This window comes from Gadus morhua, chromosome 21 (assembly GCF_902167405.1).
Source record: "Gadus morhua chromosome 21, gadMor3.0, whole genome shotgun sequence".
In the NCBI taxonomy this organism is placed as follows: domain Eukaryota; kingdom Metazoa; phylum Chordata; class Actinopteri; order Gadiformes; family Gadidae; genus Gadus; species Gadus morhua.
In genome coordinates, this window is record NC_044068.1 from 3,701,874 (window position 1) to 3,721,015 (window position 19,142).

Below are 19,142 nucleotides of genomic sequence, written 5' to 3' on the forward strand. Positions count from 1 at the left end.
GCCAATTATAGCCTTTTTGAAAATAATCGGCATCGGCCAAAAAGACGCCGATTACAACCGATTATTTTATTTTTTTTCTTTATTTTTTTTTTTATGCTATTGCGCTTAGTATCCTGCAGATTGCGCTCCTACTCGCCTTGCTAACTAACAACTTTAGCTGGAGTAAAAAAGAGGAGATTGAATTTTACCGTACAACATGAAAGCACGCTCGCTCAGGCAGCTGCGCGCTCACCTCACCAATGTACACAAGACGCGTTGTTTGAGCATGTTGTGCCTGTTTTTCTTTAGGTCCCAGGCCATGTTAATTTGTTATACTGTAGACTAACGGTGAGACCATACTTCTCAGCACGCACATGTTAGTCACTGCTCACGAGCGCAGCACATTGGGAGTTAGTTATTTATTTTACATTTTACATTACACTCATTTTTGACTGTAAATGTATTCTAAAACACTCAAAGGTTCTGCATTCAATTCACATATTCGTCAAAAGTGTTTAAAGTATATTTAAGGTATCAAAAACTACGTTTTATATGCTTTTTTTTTTTTTTTTTTTTTTTTTTTTAATCGGCCGATTAAATCGTAATCGTAATTTTTCTCTGAAAATAATCGGCATCGGCATCGGCACTCAAAAATCAATATCGGTCGGGCCCTAGTCCGTACCATACCTGTCCATGCACACAAGTGTATTGGGTGGAACACTTTCCCAGCAAGGGAGGTCAACAGTGCGTCAGAGTTAAGACTGGGATAGGGCGAGATAACCTGACTCAGGGGACCATCAAGGAGGGGGATGGGGGGAGGGAGGGGGGAGGAGGATGGAGGACGAGGAAGAGGGGGAGGGAGAGAGGAGGAGGGAGAGAGGAAGAGGGAGAAGTGACGGTGACATCGCACACCGCTTTCTCATGCTCTTATCATGTTGCTACAGATGGCACTGGCTGTCTGGCAGGGGATGGGGGAGAGGGGGGGGAGGGATGGGGGAGAGAGGGGGGAGGCAATAGGGATGGACATAAGATTATGAAAAAACACGAGTTGGGATACTGATAGCCACCCCCCCTCCCCCTCCTCCCCTTCCAACCCTGTCCTCCCTCCCTTCAGAACACACACACACACACACACACACCTCAACAGCAGTTTGGGACCGCCCGTCCAGCGATGGCTGTTCCAGTGACAAAGCAGCACGCTGTTCACTTTTTCCATGACCCCCCCCCCCCAGCCCCCACCCCCACCCCAAGCAGCCTACCTCCTCCTTTCCTGTCCTGGAACCACAACACACACATAAGAGCATGTGAAAGTACAAACACACACACACACACACACACACACACACAGTAAACCATCCAAACACACACGTACAGTAAATTCCTAAAACGCATGCAAATCACAAAGTTGTCCTCCACAAACGCACACGTACACACAAACACACAAACACAAACACACAGTAAACAATCCAAACATAGAAACACATACAGTTAACGGTTAAAACACGGCAAAAAAATCAATGAAATCACAAAGTTGTACAAACAGTATACACACACGAAGACACAAACACACAGTATACACACACAGTACAGACAGACACACACAAACACACACACAAACAGTATACACATACAGTACACCCACACACACACACACACACAAACACACACTACACAGGCATGCACATACATACAGTACCTCTGCACACACTAACATGCATACACAGAGTACGTATACACACACACTGACATGCATACACATCCATTCAAAAGTCCCCTGATTTTAAAAGCTCCAGCCTGGGGCCCAAAACGGGGCCTTAATGCACGCTGTGGTTTTAACACCACCATCAAAGGGCCCGCCATGCGTCGGGCCATCTACTGTTTACAACCAGTCCTTCTGGTAGTAGCACGGTAACAACATCGCCGGCAGAGAAATACCTTCACACCTTGGAACACGTTCGCCCCGTAAAGGAACAACTTGGCCTCTGCAGCGGCCTGCTCTGTCGCCCAATCAGAGGCAGAGCTGAGCTGCTGGGGGTGGCCAGTGAAGGGGCTTATTCTACTGGTGGGGGATACCAGTGGATGGCGGCTAGGGTGAGGGTTAGGGTCCGCTCAAGTGTGTCTGTGCATGTCTAATGTCTCTAAGTGTTTGTGTGTTTGTGTGTGTGTGTGTGTGTGTGTGTGTGTGTGTGTGTGTGTGTGTGTGTGTGTGTGTGTGTGTGTGTGTGTGTGTGTGTGTGTGTGTGTGTGTGTGTGTGTGTGTGTGTACGTGCGTTTGTGTTTGTGTGTGTGTGTTTATATCTGTGTACGTGTATCTATGTTTGTGTGTTTATGCGTGTGTGTGTGTGTGTGTGTGTGTCTGCGTGTGTGTGCGTGTGTGTTTGTGTGTGTGTGTGTTTATATCTGTGTATGTGTATCTATGTTTGTGTGTTTATGCGTGTGTGTGTGTGTGTGTGTGTGTGTGTGTTTATATCTGTGTATGTATATCTATGTTTGTGTGTTTATGTGTGTGTGTGTGTGTGTGTGTGTGTGTGTGTGTGTGTGTGTGTGTGTGTGTGTGTGTGTGTGTGTGTGTGTGTGTGTGTGTGTGTGTGTGTGTGTGTGTGTGGGTGTGTGTGTGTGTGTGTGCCCGGGGTGGAGTGTGGGAGAGTGAGGGCAGGTTTATACACGTCGTCCCTCTCTCTGTTGTTGTCACTGCGAAGGCCCGGGAGCTAAGCTCACACAACCAGCAGGAGATCATTACATCTTTCTCCACATACACGCATCAGCATACCAAACCTTACCAAACCAAACCATACCAAACCATACCAGTGGTGTGTAATATACACCCTGCTATACCGCACCACCACACCATCACAAATGTATTTGACTCACATCACATATACACCATACTACACCTCGCTACCATACTACCACACTATACCTCACTATAACACACTATACCTCACTATACCACACTATATCACACTATACCCCACAATAAAACACTGTACCACACAATAACACACAATACTACACTATATACACACTAAACCACACTTTAACACACTATACCACCCTATAACATACTATAACACACTATAACACACTATACCACACTATACCACACTATATCGTACTATACCACACTATAAACACATGTTGTGTCCCTCTATTGAGTTTTGATGGCTGGTATCATTGTACAGCTACAACAACAACCACTGCAAACCTGTGAGCTAGGCCACATGGGCACATTGAGAGAAGCACCATGAGAGATGCAACGACTGTGATCACTGATTATTAACTAGTTACATGCCTTACCATTTCTAGCACAACAATATAACATCCCCACTGTTCATAGCCAATTATCCTCAGACATTCAAGTATGCATTGTTATTGTTTTGTTGCATGCGTATCATGCAACTATATTTTATAAGGAGTTACCTAACATATTACTATGTAATCTTTTTGCTCCACGTTTTTTCAGTTGCAGTATAATATTCCCAGGATCAGACCACTTGCTTCAGAGACATGTAATTTACCCAGCACACGTTTGAGCTCATAAAGAGCGCCAGATGTGTGTGTGTGTGTGTGTGTGTGTGTGTGTGTGTGTGTGTGTGTGTGTGTGTGTGTGTGTGTGCGTGTGCGTGTGCGTGTGCGTGTGCGTGTGTGTGTGTGTGTCTGTGTGCGCGTGTGCGTGTGTGCGTGTGTGCGTGTGTGCGTGCGTGCGTGCGCGTGTGTGTGTGCGAGTGTGTGCGCCTCCTGTTGCAATGCTACACCATACTATCCCTTTTACAGTTATGGTGGTAATACTATGTGCATGCCAACAGATCTTTAACAAACACACACTCGCACGTGGAGGAACATACACACACGCACGCGCACACACAAACACACACACAACGGCGGCATTGAAATGCGCGTGTCAACGCCTGTCAAGTGACTGCGTCGATGGGAGAACTGACGGCAGCGCTATATGATGCATGTATTCATTTTTAACGACACACACGCATATACACACAGACACACACATCGTGACACAAATAGACATTCATACACACACACACACACACACACACACACACACACACACACACACACACACACACACACACACACACTGTTCCAGTTGTGCCCTGGCACTTCCTCCTGTAGCGCGTACCTGGGTTAGTGATAGACAACATCCCTAGGACGCAACGAGCATAAAGTGGTATAGTGTTCCCGACCTCTTCCCTGAACACACAGCCACATCTGTATTCCTAGCAGCCGAGCACTCACTACATAGTAGACACAGGTCGTGACTTGCCCTCAAACCACCAGCGAGACCCCTGGAATGCTGCCGTTTGGGCTGGTGGGATTGTCCCATACGTGGACGGCTGGTTGCACGGCCTTCGCTCCCTCTCTTACTGTTACCAACCCCGCTGAAACCCTGCGAACAGTGGCGCTGGATAACCCACACGGGTTCGATCCCCGCTCCAAACAGTTATCCAAGATGGCTATTACTGAATAAATGATGTAGCAAAACACTAACCCGTAATCCAGAGCTACATGCTGACTTCTGCTGTGTTCCGTGGAAAGACTCCGGAGACAGCCGAAGGTGAACCTCTTAGAATCCCTTTTTTTAGCAGTGATAATCCTCGGTTTTTAGTTTTTCGGTTTAAATCCCGGCCACGCGGAAAAAATCCCCGAAAAGTACTTGGAAAAGAGAAGCACACCGACTTCGGGAAAAGTCAGCAAAGCAGAGAGAATCGCCCACTCCGTCCTTCCTTCTCCTCCACGTCTCCGAGCTGCCTGCCCTGCTCGGGGGAGAACTCAGAAACACAACGGCCTGCCGAGGAGGAGGACTCCTAATGTAGGCATGCAGGGGGGAAAACACCGTTTCTCCTTTTCCCGGAGCTCGTCTGGTACACTGAGTGAGCCTCTCTTTGCAGCCTCACTTTAGTGTGCAGCCTCTCTTAGTGTGCAGCCTCACTTAGTGTGCAGCCTCTCTTTAAGTGAGCCTCTCTCTTGGTGAGCCTCTCTTAGTGAGCCACTCTTAGTACGCCTGTAGTGAGCCCGGCCGAGTGAAGCCCCCGGGACGTCCGAGAGAGAGAGAGAGAGAGGGGGAGAGAGGGGTTCAGAGGTCCGAGAGCTGCGTCCCTCCTCCTGTGACATCAGAAGGGAGGAATGGGAGGAATGCAGAGCTAACGGGTGAAGCGGCTCGTTTAGTGCGCTTTACGGTTGGGTGAGGTGACAAAACTGCGGACAAAGGAGTTGCCCTTGGATATTTATGCCCCCTCCCTCCCTCCCTCTCCTTCGTTTGTATAATATACACCCGAGGGGGCTGCTACGCGTGTGGACTGGCAGGGGGGGCCTTTGGAGGATGAAAGAAAACGGGGGGGGGGGGGGGATGTGGAAACGTTCGACTTCATTTTTGTATGCATTTGATGATTGCAATATTTGATCCATCGAAAAACGATAGCTTTCATTATTTTTCATAAAATGCCTCATAATAGCCAGCTTGCACTCAAGCATAATAAAGATGTAGTTTAAACTTTTTGTCGTATTCTCAAACTTTGTGTGACGATGTGTTCAGTTTTTTCGTACTTGTTTCAATGGCGGCGCCTGTTGGCCAACACACAAATTACACCCAAGTTCTCTCAGTCTGATGAAAACGTTGCCTATTGAAATGCTCATGGTTGAGGATTAATTCCTAATTTTAGTAACTACTAAATGTACCTTTAGGCCTACGGTAGCCTACTCAGGCTACTCCTTAAGCCATTGTGCATTTAATCATCATTACACAAGCTTTCTCGACCTATTGAACCCCTTTAAAAAACATTTAAAAAAATCAAGTGTTATTTGGCCATTTGGTATCCAAATAATTGATTGTGGTTATTATGGGATGCAATCAAATACCTTGCCATGCAGGTTATAAATGGTTTGATGACATTATCCCGGGAATAAGGAAACGTTTTACATCAAGAAATCGATGGCTTTATGCAAATGTTAACATTGAAGTATAATATTTATATGCTATTCTATTGGTGGCATGTTAGAAATACATAGCATTGGGTGACATAAACTAGTGATGAAAAACTGACAAGATACAAAAAGACTGTCCAGAATTGAACCAAATGTAATGCAGGCAAACATTGGGGTCATGGACCTCATTAGTGACATCTTCTGGAGAGGGACTCACGTTTAGAAAAAACAGAAGATGCAACAACAAAATGAAAAAGTAGCCTACATTTGAATAACGAACAACCAACATGCCATAATCCGCAATAAAGCAATTCACACTCCAAAGAAAGATTTCATTTATTTCCAAGAGCCTTCTTATCTTGCCTGGGCAAATCAAAGTAAACACGTTATCTATAAAACCCGGACCATAAAGACCTAAATAACCGTATCGAAATGTAACCCGTCCCTAATCTATAAGAGGGTCAGCTTGTTTTACCAGAGGCTTCAACTGCCTTCCTGTGACTTCTTGCAACTTCCTGCTACCTTCTTCTAATTCCTGCTACTTCCTGCTACTACTACTCCCTGATACTGCCTGATACTTCCCTCTGATACTTCCTGCTACTTTCCACTACTTCCTAGTACTGTCTGCTACTACCTGCTACTTCCTCCTGCGTCCTGCTACTACCTTCTTCTTCCTAGCCAAAAGCCCAGTCCCATGAAGCCCGGGGGCAACAGCATCCTTGTGCTAATCATCCAACCGAGAGGGAAGCAGGAAGATCCTGGGAGAGCTGTCAGGAAAAGGTCACTTATGACGAACCCCACCTCCTCCAGGGTCCCGGGCTGTGAGGGAGGGGGGCTCTCTGGCCTGGATGGAGCCGTTCCCGGTGCCTCTGGTGCTGATCTCTCCTGTGGCCCCTACTGGGCCCTCCCTGCCTCCCTGGTGGATGAGGTCCAGCTCCGGAGAGCAAACCCGGCTTTTTCTCAGGCCTGGGGAAGGCTCCGAACTCCAACGTGACCTGGTGCGATGATACACTCCATAATAAGAGCAGAACGGGCTAACTCCATCGCAGCCCTGATACGTTATACCTCGTGAGGAGGTTCGAACAAGTGGAGGACTTGTGGCACTGCACAAAGATGAGCAGGCTAGATAGCTGACAAACAGTGTAGTGTTGACAAAATGATAAGGTATTAATCTGGCCTCTCGGGTGCCAGAAAATGCTTTCCTCAGAGCGGATATCCTTACTCACCCTCTCCTCTGAGGTTATCAGTGTGAATACCAGCGTGGGACACTGAGTGGGTGAGAAGTTAACCCAGGACAGCCCTAGAGACCCCCGCCATCTCTAGATCTCCTCTTCCAGAGACCGGTCCTTGATGAAGCCTTATCTTGACGCTTCTGCTATCGTGGTTTAGCGGTTAGGGTATGACACAAAAATGCTCAGAGCAGTGGTCCTTTCAAAGCGATCTGCGTTGGGCTTTTTTGTAAGCGTTGCAACGCGTTTCTGTGTGATCTGCCCCTGAGGTAATTCCAAATAATATGTAAAGACCAAATGAAGCGTGACTTTTAGGTCAAGTTAAATATTGATCACCATTAGGCTAAGCACGCCAAAACTTTAAAAGACTTTCCTGGGGTCATCAGCAGCAGGGATGAAATGATTAGTCACAGGTAAATGAGAAATAGGCCCACATATATCAACCATTATGTTTTAATTTGGGTTAGCAGTGTTGCCATGGATACTGGACCAATAGAGGCAGTTGTATTTTGGGTGTTCTCACTGGGTTTAGAGACCACCCACCTGAGCAAGGTCAAGACACCCAAAAATGTTCTGGTGTCTTCACAACTCATTATTTGCAATGTGCAGGTATTTACTTTTATAATTATAATAATAGTTGTTATAATAATAGTTGTTCCTATTATTCCAACTTATCATTATACTTATAGGTGGTAGCCAACGGTAGATCACATATCAAAATTAAGAGATGGATTTCCGACAATGAATAGTTTGCATTAATGTGCAAACTGCGCGAAGCCGAATAAGTCTGAGTAAGTCCTCTAGCGCCCTCTTCTGTGGTAGTGTCTTTATCACATTTAACTCCTTTCTAAAGAATTGTAATTCTTTCAACAGTACTATTCCATTACGACTCCCCTGCCTCACACCTGACAGCGCCCTGCCCGGTGGCTGGCAGCGACTCTCCCAGAAGGAACCGGAGCAGGCAGACTACCCGGCTCTGCACGGTTTACTTGAAACGAAAGAAAAGTGACTTATACGCTTGAAAGAAAAATTGCATATTGACTATGGACTTTTTTGGGAAAAGATAAGCTTTTTCCTAAATTAAAGCTATAATGTGTGTATATTTATACCTATGCTATACCTGCTCCACATCCACTTGGACCAACCGTACCAGCATCCACCGGTAGGAGGCGGGCTGGGACAGCCATCCAATGAGAAAAGTTAAATTGTATCACCTTCACAATTCAAAGTTTATAATATCATACTATCCTTTATCCTTAATCCTCCAGGTTACGAGAGTCTTCCTTCACATCATCACTGCTGTTTTGAAAGTAAAACCCTCGAAATTGAATGATGTGAGTGAGTGAATGATGATGTTTATAAACGAAACAAGGTGGATTTATGAGTTGGTCGTTCATCATGCTGTCTTAATTCGTTCTGTTGTGTTCTCAATATGTTAAGAATCAGCCTACAGATCTGAGCGTAGCCGCGCAGATTCAATCTGGGTAACTCTCGTCCACCTCCATCTATAACAGACGAGTAGGTCGGCAAAAAGCGACTACCAGGAGTGGGGTTCGAACCCACGCGGACACATGTCCATTGGATCTTAAGTCCAACGCCTTAACCACTCGGCCATCCTGGTGCGTACAATGGCATGGCGGAGCTATACGCTAATGATTCGTAGTGGTACTACTGTACTGTGTACCATGAAGTTATGATATATTATTCAATGTACTTCCCCCTTGGAGTACACGGTGAGTATTTGAAGAGAGTAGATGAGCCAGCACGACCTGTCGAGGGGACGACACGCTAGCAGCCGGTAGGAGACGCCACCCACACACAACAGTCGGAACTCGTTAGCGTAGTAAACTAACGGTTAGCCTGGTCGTTAGCTTACTATGCTAACGAGTTCGATCCGATATATTAGCGTATTCCTTCTCAATAGCCGGCGTTTAGAAGATGGACGGCTAAAATGAGGAGAGGATTTAATGTCACTGAATGTCACTGAGATTATACGAAACAGTAGCCTGCATGCGGCAGGCATGCAGGCTACTGCACAATGTAACACGCAAATGCACAATGTAAGTTCTGTAAGTTCACCTTTTAACTTCTCAATGTCTCAATGACTCTATGCTTATGGATTGGCCAACACATTTTATGTCACTATTGTTTTACAAAGGGTGAACCATTCGTATCGAACCAGGGGTCAGTCATTGCCCTAAACGACATTATGATCACGGTCTTTAGTGTTGTGTCCATGTTGGGATTCGATGTCTGTATAATCTTGTCTGAGTAACATAAGGTCATTTAAAGTCACGGTAGAAGACCTTGGTCAAAAAAGACCTGTCGCAGGATATACACCTAAGGTCTCCTGGTAGTGATTTGCTGTATATTAGCAGTAGATGGAGTTGTGATGAACCCCACTGTAATCTATCTAACATGATGCTTTGATTGAGTCAGTAAAGTAGTGTACTGCAGTGATACACCCCTGGTGTTTCGCGAACACCTTTTCTGTTCTGGTCCCAGAGACAAATCACACTTGTGGGAGTTCAGGTTAGACAAGTTAAAAACCACTTGTGTGCAGTGTGTTGTGGAATTGGACCAGAACCCTTCACGCTCGCTGGGCCTTCTGTCAGATAATTTTGTCTGCCCTCATTCGTTTTTTGCTTATAATGTTGAGTTCAAGAAGACAAGGAAGACTTGAGACAACACGATGGATTTATTCAATTTCAGAAAACACAAGAATAACTTTTTCATCTTTCATCTTCATTTGTTTGGATAATAAAAAAAACATATTGCTATGAATCTGTCTTTGTGTTTTGCAGAGCATTAATGTAAAACAATATGTGACAATCAATATAAATAAGGCATCTTGATTAGTATGGGCTTGTATCTTTCTGTGCTTCGCTATCTCCTCACCGATGAAACCTCCTTCATGAGTTCATATGTAACAGCTGACTTTACAGTCCCAAGTATTTGATTTGATATGACCATCCACAAATATAACACTAAATGTAGTATTTTGTGTCTTTGCAGACGCTCCTTTTCTGACTTCCCTTACCATATCAAACTACGTAAAAAGAATCATAAATACATTGCACTTCTGAGGTATAAGAAGATATGTCGCTCTACACAACCGGGCGCCAACATGGTAGACAAGGGCAGCAGTGCTTAAAGGGGTTCTTCCGCTTGAACCTCACCGCCGTCTTGATGTGTTCATTGGTTTCCTGTACGTACTCCTGCGTTCTACCCACATTATTCTCGATATTGTTGATCAGGCACCCCTGCTCCTCCACCATCATGGCCATGTTTTGGAACAGGTCATGCACCTCCTTTATCCTGGCCTCTAGCTCCACAAGCTCCCTGTGCCGGCCCTTGATATCGCACAGTGCCAGGCGGCTCGTGCGTGCGCCGTCGGTCTGCAGACTCTGGGACAGCTCGGCCCACCCCTTCCCCCCTTGTTCCACCACCTCGTCCAGCTGCTCGTCGCTGATGTCCGTCCCCAGGATGGAGGCTTGCCTCTGGAGCCGCCCGCGGCACTTGACCCGCTGCATCTCCTCGGCCCGGTTGTAGTCGTCCATGATGCCCTTGAAGGCCCGGTTGAGCGCGCAATGCTGGCCCGTGGCGATGCGGCTCAGGGCCGCGTCGGGGCCCTTCAGCTCCTCCAGCGCGCGGCTGCGCTCCCCCAGAGCCTTGAGCCGGACGAAAAGGGCCTCGCCGCGGCGGTGGATCCCCCTGGCGATGGAGTCCGAGTCCTGCTTGAGGAGGGTGAGGCGGCGCATGCTGGTGCCGAAGCGCTCGTTGTGCCGGATGAGCCGGGTCACCTCGAGGCGGAGCAGGGTCACCTCCTTCCGCAGGGAGTGGGCCTCTTTCAGGACGCCGCGCAGGTCGTCGGGGTCCCGGAAGACCACCGCCTCTTGGGAAAAGTCGAGCTGCTCCGAGTCACAGTCCGGAAAGGACAGCTCAGACTCTGAGTCGCACTCCTCTTCCCGGATGGTCTGCAGCATCTCCAGTCGGTCCCTCATCCTGCCTGTGAAATGAAGCTGAAGGGAATTAAAATGATTGGCCGTATTTCCTGGGGTCACCAGGTGATGTACTGCATTAGAAAAGGACACCTGGGTTTTAGTTATTGTGATCCCGATCATTAACGCACAGCGGTCATGTCATGGCATATCTCATAATACATTAATAGTTTCATAAGGCTCACCTACAGATAGTGATTTCAGATACAGCAAAAGCAATAAGCGACAGGAAGACCGTGCAAGCTGTCAATTAAGCTGTGATTCGGTTTTACAGAAATTCAGATCCAGAACAGGAATTGTTCATGAGTCACGGTGATGTTTCAAATTAAGGAATGGAACGTGCCCCATTACTTAATTGGAAAACCCCAGACACTCCTTTTTCACATTTGTAATTTAACTCTAACCAAGCAAACAATAAATAGAAACATGTCTGAAACCATTGTTCTATTAAATAGAAGGCATTGTGTCAGTGATACTGTCAGGAAGCAAGGAATGTTTTTTTTAAGGAACAAGGAAGCAAACTTTCTTTGTTGACATGTTGACATGTTGATCTAAAGAGGAAATGTATTTCATAAATACATTGGTTGTTTTAGATAACCTCCATCGTCTTTTTAGCACATAGAAATAATTTTTTTATTGTATGATTTGAAAGAACCCACATCTTCAGTATTCTTATAAGTTATATGTGAAATGGAAATATAAGTGTGAAAACACATACAAAAGGTGGAGGCCTTTACCTTGATAAGTTAATGTGAAACTCATTGTTTACTCATGGAACTGATTCATCAGCAGAGCACCATTTGCTATGTGGTTTAAGGCAGCACCTATTAATGACCTACCTGCCAACAGGTTTGACTACAGCGTTTACCTGAGCAAGTGAAAGCATATACTTTAATAACAACTTGTAATTACGTGTCTTACCTTCTTTTGAGCCTCCTCCTTAGGATCCAAATAATTATTATTTTAACTCATCCATGTGGGTTAGGGTCAGGGTTGGTCACACAAATCACCTAGTCCAACCATGGAGGTTTCAGGATAGAGTCCAAGTCAGACAAACATGAGCATCCATTCAGTGCCTGACAACTAAATGTGGTTCACCCGCATCCTGCTCAGAAGTGATGACAGCCACGCCTACCTAGGGGATGGGACAGATGACAGGTGACTCATTGACCGCACAGGAATTCCCTAAAAGGATGCAACTATTTTTTGAAAGTATCTTAGGAATCTTATCTAATTAAATCTATCCAAACAGCTTGAATATGTTTAGAATATGTTGTATAGGCCTAATAAGTATGTCCACCTGTGGTAATAGAATAAGGACTGGCTTAGGGGTAATTAGTAGAACAAAGTATACTTGAATTATATGTGTGTATATGAAAACTGAGACAGCACATTGACAGAAATGACAATTGTAGACGGCATTTAATTTTCAGTTTCTTTTATTTATTGTGAACACAATTCAAAGCAGCATATAATAATAACATAATTTATTTGAGTTGTGGAATTATTCATTTACATTCATGCATATCATGATCCTCAATTTCCTGAGTCATATTTTGGCCAAATTGTGATATCTAACCTAACTCCACTCTCCTAATGCTGCTGATTTGCGGTGTCTCATTGGCTATATCCTAGGCCAATCAGAGCTCCTTTTACATTTTATAATCACTATCAGCTTAAGATAGGATTCGTCATCTATTTGACTAAGGCAATATTGACGCTCAATTCCTTGAAATATGCTATGAGGCTTACGATTTGGAAGAATTAGTTTCCCATTCACACAGAGACAAACAAATGAAGTCATTTTATAATTTATGCAGGATAAATGACACCTGAGTACAAAGAAATAACATACATATTGTGCTTCTAATTATGCTAAATATATTATCAGTGGATCAGTATCACTTGTTGCATTGTTGATATCATTGTCCGTGCTTAGCGAAAGTTCAACCTATGTGCAGTTTTTACAATATGAAGGTTTATTCGGGTGTTGCTGAACTGCGAATTGTATCGGTAATAGTACAAAACAAACACAGCTTTAATAATATTATTGATGCGATTTAGCACCACAAACAGATTATTGACATTCAAGTTTTAAACCCAAATCAGTAGAATTCTATGAATTCAAACCCTTACGTTACAGACACCATTTTAAATACCTACTTAAATCGGACACAATGAACGTCATTGGGTTTGGACCATAATATTGCGATCATCTTTGTTGGACACCTAAACATCTCTTGACAGCTTCGTGTAAAGTGCCGTGTATATGTTAATCAACACCCCTGAGAGCTTAATGAAGGGGGCAAACACCACAGTACTTTGACGTTCACCCCTATTAGGTTTAGCATGGTTTGACCCATCAGGAGGCTATCGGGCCTGCTCCACCACCTGCTCCATCACGCTTTATTTATAACAGGGGAAGCAGCCGCAGAACATCTTCTTGAAGGGGTTGTTCTTGTCGTGCCTCTTGGCCCGGCCCAGCTTCATCAGCGCCTCCTGGATGTGTCCGTCCGTCTTCTGGATGTTGCTCTGGATGGACGTCAGCATGGGTCCCTGCTCCTCCACCAGCAGGGCGATGTCCAGGAAGATCTCGTGGATGTTCTTGATGCGCGTCTCCAGCTCCACCAGGTCCTGGTGCCGCTTCTCGATCTGCGTCAGCGCCGAGCGCGCCGTCTTCCCCTCGGCCAGCAGCTCGCCGCCGAAGATGTTCCACTGGCCCGTCTCGATCATCTCCTCCACCTCCTCGCCCGTCGTCTCCCGGCCCACAATCTCCATCTGCCTCCGGATGTGGGCCTTGCAGTTCTCCCGGTGGCTCATCTCCGCCTCGTTGTAGTCGAACATGGTGTCCCGGAAGCCGTTGCTGAGGCAGGCGTACTGCGTGCGGGCGATGCGGGACACGGCGGCGTTGGCGCCGTGCTCCTCCTCCATCTTGCGCGCCTCGTGGTCCATGTCGCGCAGCTTCTGCAGCACGCCCTCCGCCCGCAGCTTGATGTCCGTGCCGATGGCGTTGGCGTCGCGCTTGATGGCGCTCATGCGCGTGGTGCCCTGGAGCACGCGGGCGTTCTGCTCCCGCAGACGTTTGGTCTCCAGCCGGATGAGCTGCACCTCGCGGTGGACCTCCTGGGCCTTGCCCAGGACCTCGTCCAGGTCCTGGCTGGTGTCAAACACCACCGCCACGGACTGGAGGTCCTCCAGGTCCACGTTGCTGTAGGAGTCGGAGGCGGCCGAGGATTCGGCGTACTCCATCTGCTCCACCGCCTCCGGCTGGCCGTCGGACAGCTCCTGCAGGAAGCTCAGTCGGTCCCTCATGGCAGGCCTGGGCTGTGCGACAGGGACGGGACGGTGTTGAGTAACACTTTTTGTATTAGATGCAACGTGTGAATGTCGTGACCTCATCCAAATTGTGGACATGTCAGGACTTAAAAGTGTGCTTGGGGAGAACGATGACTTTGATTTGTATAATGATCTACATGGTTGCTAATAACAATAAGGGAGCCTGCCAGCTTCTGATTCAATACTAATGAACACAAAGGGTTTGGCGTGCACACGATTGTATCAAAGTAATTAAGATGATAAGGGCTCTTACAAACATTGAATTTATTTGAATAGAGTTTATATGGACAACCCCAGTAAAGAAACCTGTTGCGATGATGCATGATTGCCATGTCTGTCTATCCAACCAGTCACACCATTTAAAAATCCTTCTTGGGTGTGATATTCTTCCTTAGCATCTAACACACCCAACATCCTCCACTTGTCTGACAGGTTGTCCGAAGCAAGGTGGCTTCCCTCACCAAACTCGTTTTCATTAAAGGTTCATACCTTTTAAGCTTTATTATGTTTTTCGAAACTTTGCTCAGACTTTGCCCTTTAAAAGAGTACTACATAAATGAAAAGGTATTTATTACTTAGAACATTAAGGTTATCACTAAACTACCTGACTTCATAGTTACATTATGAAACACCGAAGGAACACACGCACACACACACACACGCCTACTGTTAACATATTTAATATTCTATATATTGTGCGTCTTGTGTCAATATTAGTAAAGCCAGAATTCTACAAATTAGGAAGGCCTAATGACAGACCAAAGTAAAGCCCATTCTCTCCTCAAGCCTTACCTGTTTTCATCAGCTGGGATGTTCAATGTCAGACTCAGTACAGCGCCATCATGCACGGCTCAGCACGGCTTCTCCATGGTAATCTCAGTCAGGAGACGCGTCTAAAAGAGATGGCCAAGCGCAGAGCACAAAAACTCGTTTTCAACCTGTGGTTTACCGTCACTGCTACAACACTGATTTGCGCAACAATCAGGTGACCAAAATGATGGAATGCAGCCGAGTAAGTTTGAGTTTTCTTTGACGTTGACTGGAAGAAACCTCTATATTTAGACACGACATTTGACTAGCGTGCTTGCGCCTGGGACAGTGGTGTCTTATATGCTCGGTTTGACGCACGGTTGTCGAGCAGGTTTTTCGTCGGACTGTGTGAAACCCAGGTATTTGGGAGGAAGGGACTCCAGTATCAATTGCTTTGAGAGACCATCGGTCCATGTGACGGTCACTGATTGGGGCGTCACACCCAAAAGTACAAAGACTGGCGCGCGTTTACGCACAGGGTCGTCAGCTAGTTTGTCAACAAAAAAAAATGAAAATGGAAATGAACGACTTGGGGGGGTTAAACGGAGAGCCTGTTCACGAGTGGTGGCATGGCAGAAATAGACACACACATTGAGTTGTGGCAGTGTGCCAACATTAAAAGAAGGCTACTGCTTAATGATCACTGTCAACAACAGTCATAGGTCAGATTATTTTTTATAGTTTACAGTTTTGAGTTAACACCAGACCCATAGTCTATATTTCTGATATATATATATTTTTTATAAACACACATTGACACATATACTGTCTGTATTTTCAATTGAAATTATTAAAATGCTGTTTTAAGTTATTTATGTTATTTATAGATAGTTTATATAGGCTCCCCCGCAACATTAGACTATTTACTATCGACTGGGTTGATAGACCTTAGACTGTTCCGTTGAAAAATACATAAATACATGTTGATTGGACCATTCGGGCTCAAGAGGCTGCTGTAGTTGTAATGCAGTTCTTTTGACTACCAATGGGGGACAGTAAATGCCATGTCGGCAACAAAGTCCTGACAGAAATGTATAAACCGACAGGACTCAAGGATCCCACCTTATTTCAATTTTAATATATTTTGATATCTTTAAATATTTTTACTGAATCGCAAATAATTGTCAGTATCCTTTGGAAATCAAGATGTTTTGAATTAATGGATGAATTAATGTATTTTATTGGTCATAACCAAGGGGAAGGGGCAGAAGCTTCAGCTTATAACAAGCAAGTTTTAGCTTGCAGGTTGAATTCTTGTGGTTGTGAGTGTCAGCAAAAAATTGGCTAAAGGATCACAAAACAATTGTGCTGAACGTTATCCGAACGTTATCTTTTGGAATTCAGATTTCAATTTAAAATGTCCATGTTCTAAACTCTTTCTATCAAAACATGGTTGACATTATCATCCCGCACTAGGAATATTATGTCGAAATTAAAAGGTATTTTCCGATTTGCCATCGTTTCCATCGATTCATTAATTGGTTCTCTACAGACAGATGATCCCCAGCAGGAGAGTAGAGTATAAAGCTCGTAAGTCCGCCCCTTCCAGTAGACCCCCACCTTTGAGATCGTAATGGTTTTCAATGGAGAGAAAGTAATTATTTTATGGTCCCAGTCTTTATATGCCCTGGATTACACGTATGTTGTTTTTCCAACTGTGACCACAGCTGCTGGTGACACGGGGCAGTGATGCCACATGCTGCTGGGAAGTGTGTACTGCAGCAGCTGAGGTTGAAGCATGGGGCCTCTACGAATTCTCTTTTTTGCATCGGAAATTTACTTTCCTACCGAAATTATGCAGAAGTACTTGGAGAAAAGGTGGTTCGAATTCTAAAAATGCTTAGGAAAGGAGCCTCGATGCATCCTTTAACCCTCCTTTAGCATAGGTTACTCCTTAGCAACCTTTTCAAAAGGAAAGGAGATAGTGGTATCCCCTAATCCTTGACGGCGGCAATATCTAAAGCAAAATGCCACCGAAGAAGTTTACCGACTCTATGCATGGACCTATTAAAGAAGACTCTATGCGAGGACGCATGAGAGATGCGGTAAAGCAGAAGAAGAGACGAAAATAAAATTTATAATATGGGATACCAATTCCAGAAACATATTATTTTAATCGAAATTAATTGGTTATTAAGCACACAATATACACAAATTACAAATTAAATGCCTGCTTCACATTTAAGAAAGACTACTAGGGGCAGTTAATTCAGTCAACATAAATTGAGCCTATTTCTTTTCACATGTGAATTAGGATTCAAGTGGATCGAAAGAGCGCTTGTTGTAGTCCAACTTCGGAAAACAGTAGTTCCACGCTAGAGACACTAAAGGTCAGCAATACTCGCCGTCGCGCAATAAAGTCGGTTAGGACAAATGGAGTCTAATTAATTTTAAACAGTGTGGTCTTTTCCTATGTTTGAAAGGAAGCACATTTTCATCTCTCCTTGACCCGATGACGTTGTCCACAAAGGTTAAGGAAAGGAGGCATAAAGGTTAGGAGATTTTACTATTCGTATCAAACCGCCTTTCTTACTTAGACCCGCCCACGCTGCCTTGATAGCTTCCGGACGGCGTGGGTGGGTCTTAGTAAGAGAAGCAGTTTGATTGGAGGTATAGAGTGGCGAAGTCACGCCTCTTCCGGTAGAGCTCATGGGACCTATGAGATCGAAAAATATGAATGGGTGTCAATGGAGAGAAAATAATTATTTTCTGGTCCCAGTCTTTATATGCCCTGGATTACGCATATGTTGTTTGTGGATTTAAATTATAATTTTTCATGCAAAGAAAACTAAAATTTTTCGTGAAGAAGTTTGATAATTGTAGGTTTTATGTGAGGCCGCTTTGTGAACTACAGCTCTTCGCTGCTCTCGACGCATATGATATACGTCACCACACCCGCACTTGGAACTCGGCACAGAGATGGCGCATAGAGATGGCACATAACTAAAACTCTCCACATGCCCGACTTATAGTGGTTTTCACCTCTTTCTATGCTTTTATCCTCGCCTTGAAAAAAAGTGGTGAAGTGGAGCAGAGAGATCGCCATTTCTGTGCCGAGTTCCAAGTGCGGGTGTGGTGACGTATATATGCGTCGAGAGCAGTGAAGAGCTGTAGTTCTCAAAGCGGCCTCAGATAAAACCTAAAATTATCAAACTTCTTCACGAAAATCTTAAGTTTTCTTTGCTTGAAAAATTATCATTTAAATCCACAAACAACATGTGTAATCCAGGGCATATAAAGACTGGGACCAGAAAATAATTATTTTCTGTCCATTGACACCCATTCATATTTTTCGATCTCATAGGTCCCATGAGCTCTATAGATTCGCCACTATAGATTTTAGGTTATACTAGATTATTAAGTTTAGGTCTTAGGTTAAAGATGGCTAATTTAAAGTATTGGTTTAGGTATGGCTATGTTAATGGAAAAGGTTATATATGTCTAAGTGTATGTATTGGATTAGAGATTGCTAAAATTAGTATCTGCAACATATCTGCCAGAGTGATTTCAGTCCAATGGGTTTTGTCATGTTGGGAAGGCCGAGGCCGTTTGCATTGAAGAGATTTTTAATGATCACTCTTAAGGGCCCAGGACATGCCCATGTGTTTACACAGGTAGTTAAATAATGTACATGGCTTTAATACCATTAATAAATTATTCAAGGCCTGTACCATTACATGGAGAAGCAATAGCCAAAGTGGACATGTTTATTTACTCATACAATTTGACATAATTATAATTAATTATCAGACAGAAAACTTAACACCAGGATATGTGACATGAATAAACATCTAAAATAAACATTTTTATTCGTGGTTTGTATTTGTAGTAGGTATTTATTTGTCTT

At 44.7% G+C, this 19,142-nt stretch overlaps 3 protein-coding genes and 1 non-coding gene across 5 annotated transcripts in view; all 4 read right to left on the minus strand.

The window, feature by feature from the left end:
• LOC115534407 (tyrosine-protein phosphatase non-receptor type 14) overlaps window positions 1-5,186 on the minus strand; it is a gene marked incomplete in the record, with an annotated part of 36,713 nt that extends 31,527 nt beyond the window's left edge. Inside the window, 1 exon segment of the mRNA XM_030345388.1 lies at window positions 4,487-5,186.
• Window positions 5,187-8,686: 3,500 nt separating this feature from the next.
• trnal-uaa (transfer RNA leucine (anticodon UAA)) lies at window positions 8,687-8,769 on the minus strand. The gene has a single exon. It is a non-coding gene; the product is annotated as a tRNA-Leu (tRNA).
• Window positions 8,770-9,833: 1,064 nt separating this feature from the next.
• Window positions 9,834-12,251, minus strand: LOC115534761 (syntaxin-11). 2 transcript variants are annotated; one of them, XM_030345966.1, is made up of 2 exons: window positions 12,071-12,251; window positions 9,834-11,157 (listed from the first exon to the last, which is right to left on the minus strand). In XM_030345966.1, the coding sequence occupies exon 2, from the start codon at window positions 11,150-11,152 to the stop codon at window positions 10,256-10,258; it is 897 nt and encodes a 298-aa protein (XP_030201826.1). In that variant the 5' UTR covers window positions 11,153-11,157; window positions 12,071-12,251; the 3' UTR covers window positions 9,834-10,255. The 2 variants fall into 2 exon arrangements, with proteins under 2 accessions (XP_030201826.1, XP_030201827.1); XM_030345967.1 differs by having other exon boundaries at window positions 9,834-11,170.
• A 322-nt stretch (window positions 12,252-12,573) lies between these two features.
• stx11b.1 (syntaxin 11b, tandem duplicate 1) lies at window positions 12,574-15,570 on the minus strand. Its single transcript, XM_030345965.1, has 2 exons — window positions 15,278-15,570; window positions 12,574-14,473 (listed from the first exon to the last, which is right to left on the minus strand). The coding sequence occupies exon 2, from the start codon at window positions 14,459-14,461 to the stop codon at window positions 13,556-13,558; it is 906 nt and encodes a 301-aa protein (XP_030201825.1). The 5' UTR covers window positions 14,462-14,473; window positions 15,278-15,570; the 3' UTR covers window positions 12,574-13,555.
• Window positions 15,571-19,142: the final 3,572 nt, after the last annotated feature.

What these genes read in the sequence shown, in the direction of transcription:
- LOC115534761 (XM_030345966.1), bottom strand. Translation starts at nt 11,152, where the DNA reads ATGAGGGACCGACTGGAGATGCTGCAGACCATCCGGGAAGAGGAGTGC.
- stx11b.1 (XM_030345965.1), bottom strand. Translation starts at nt 14,461, where the DNA reads ATGAGGGACCGACTGAGCTTCCTGCAGGAGCTGTCCGACGGCCAGCCG.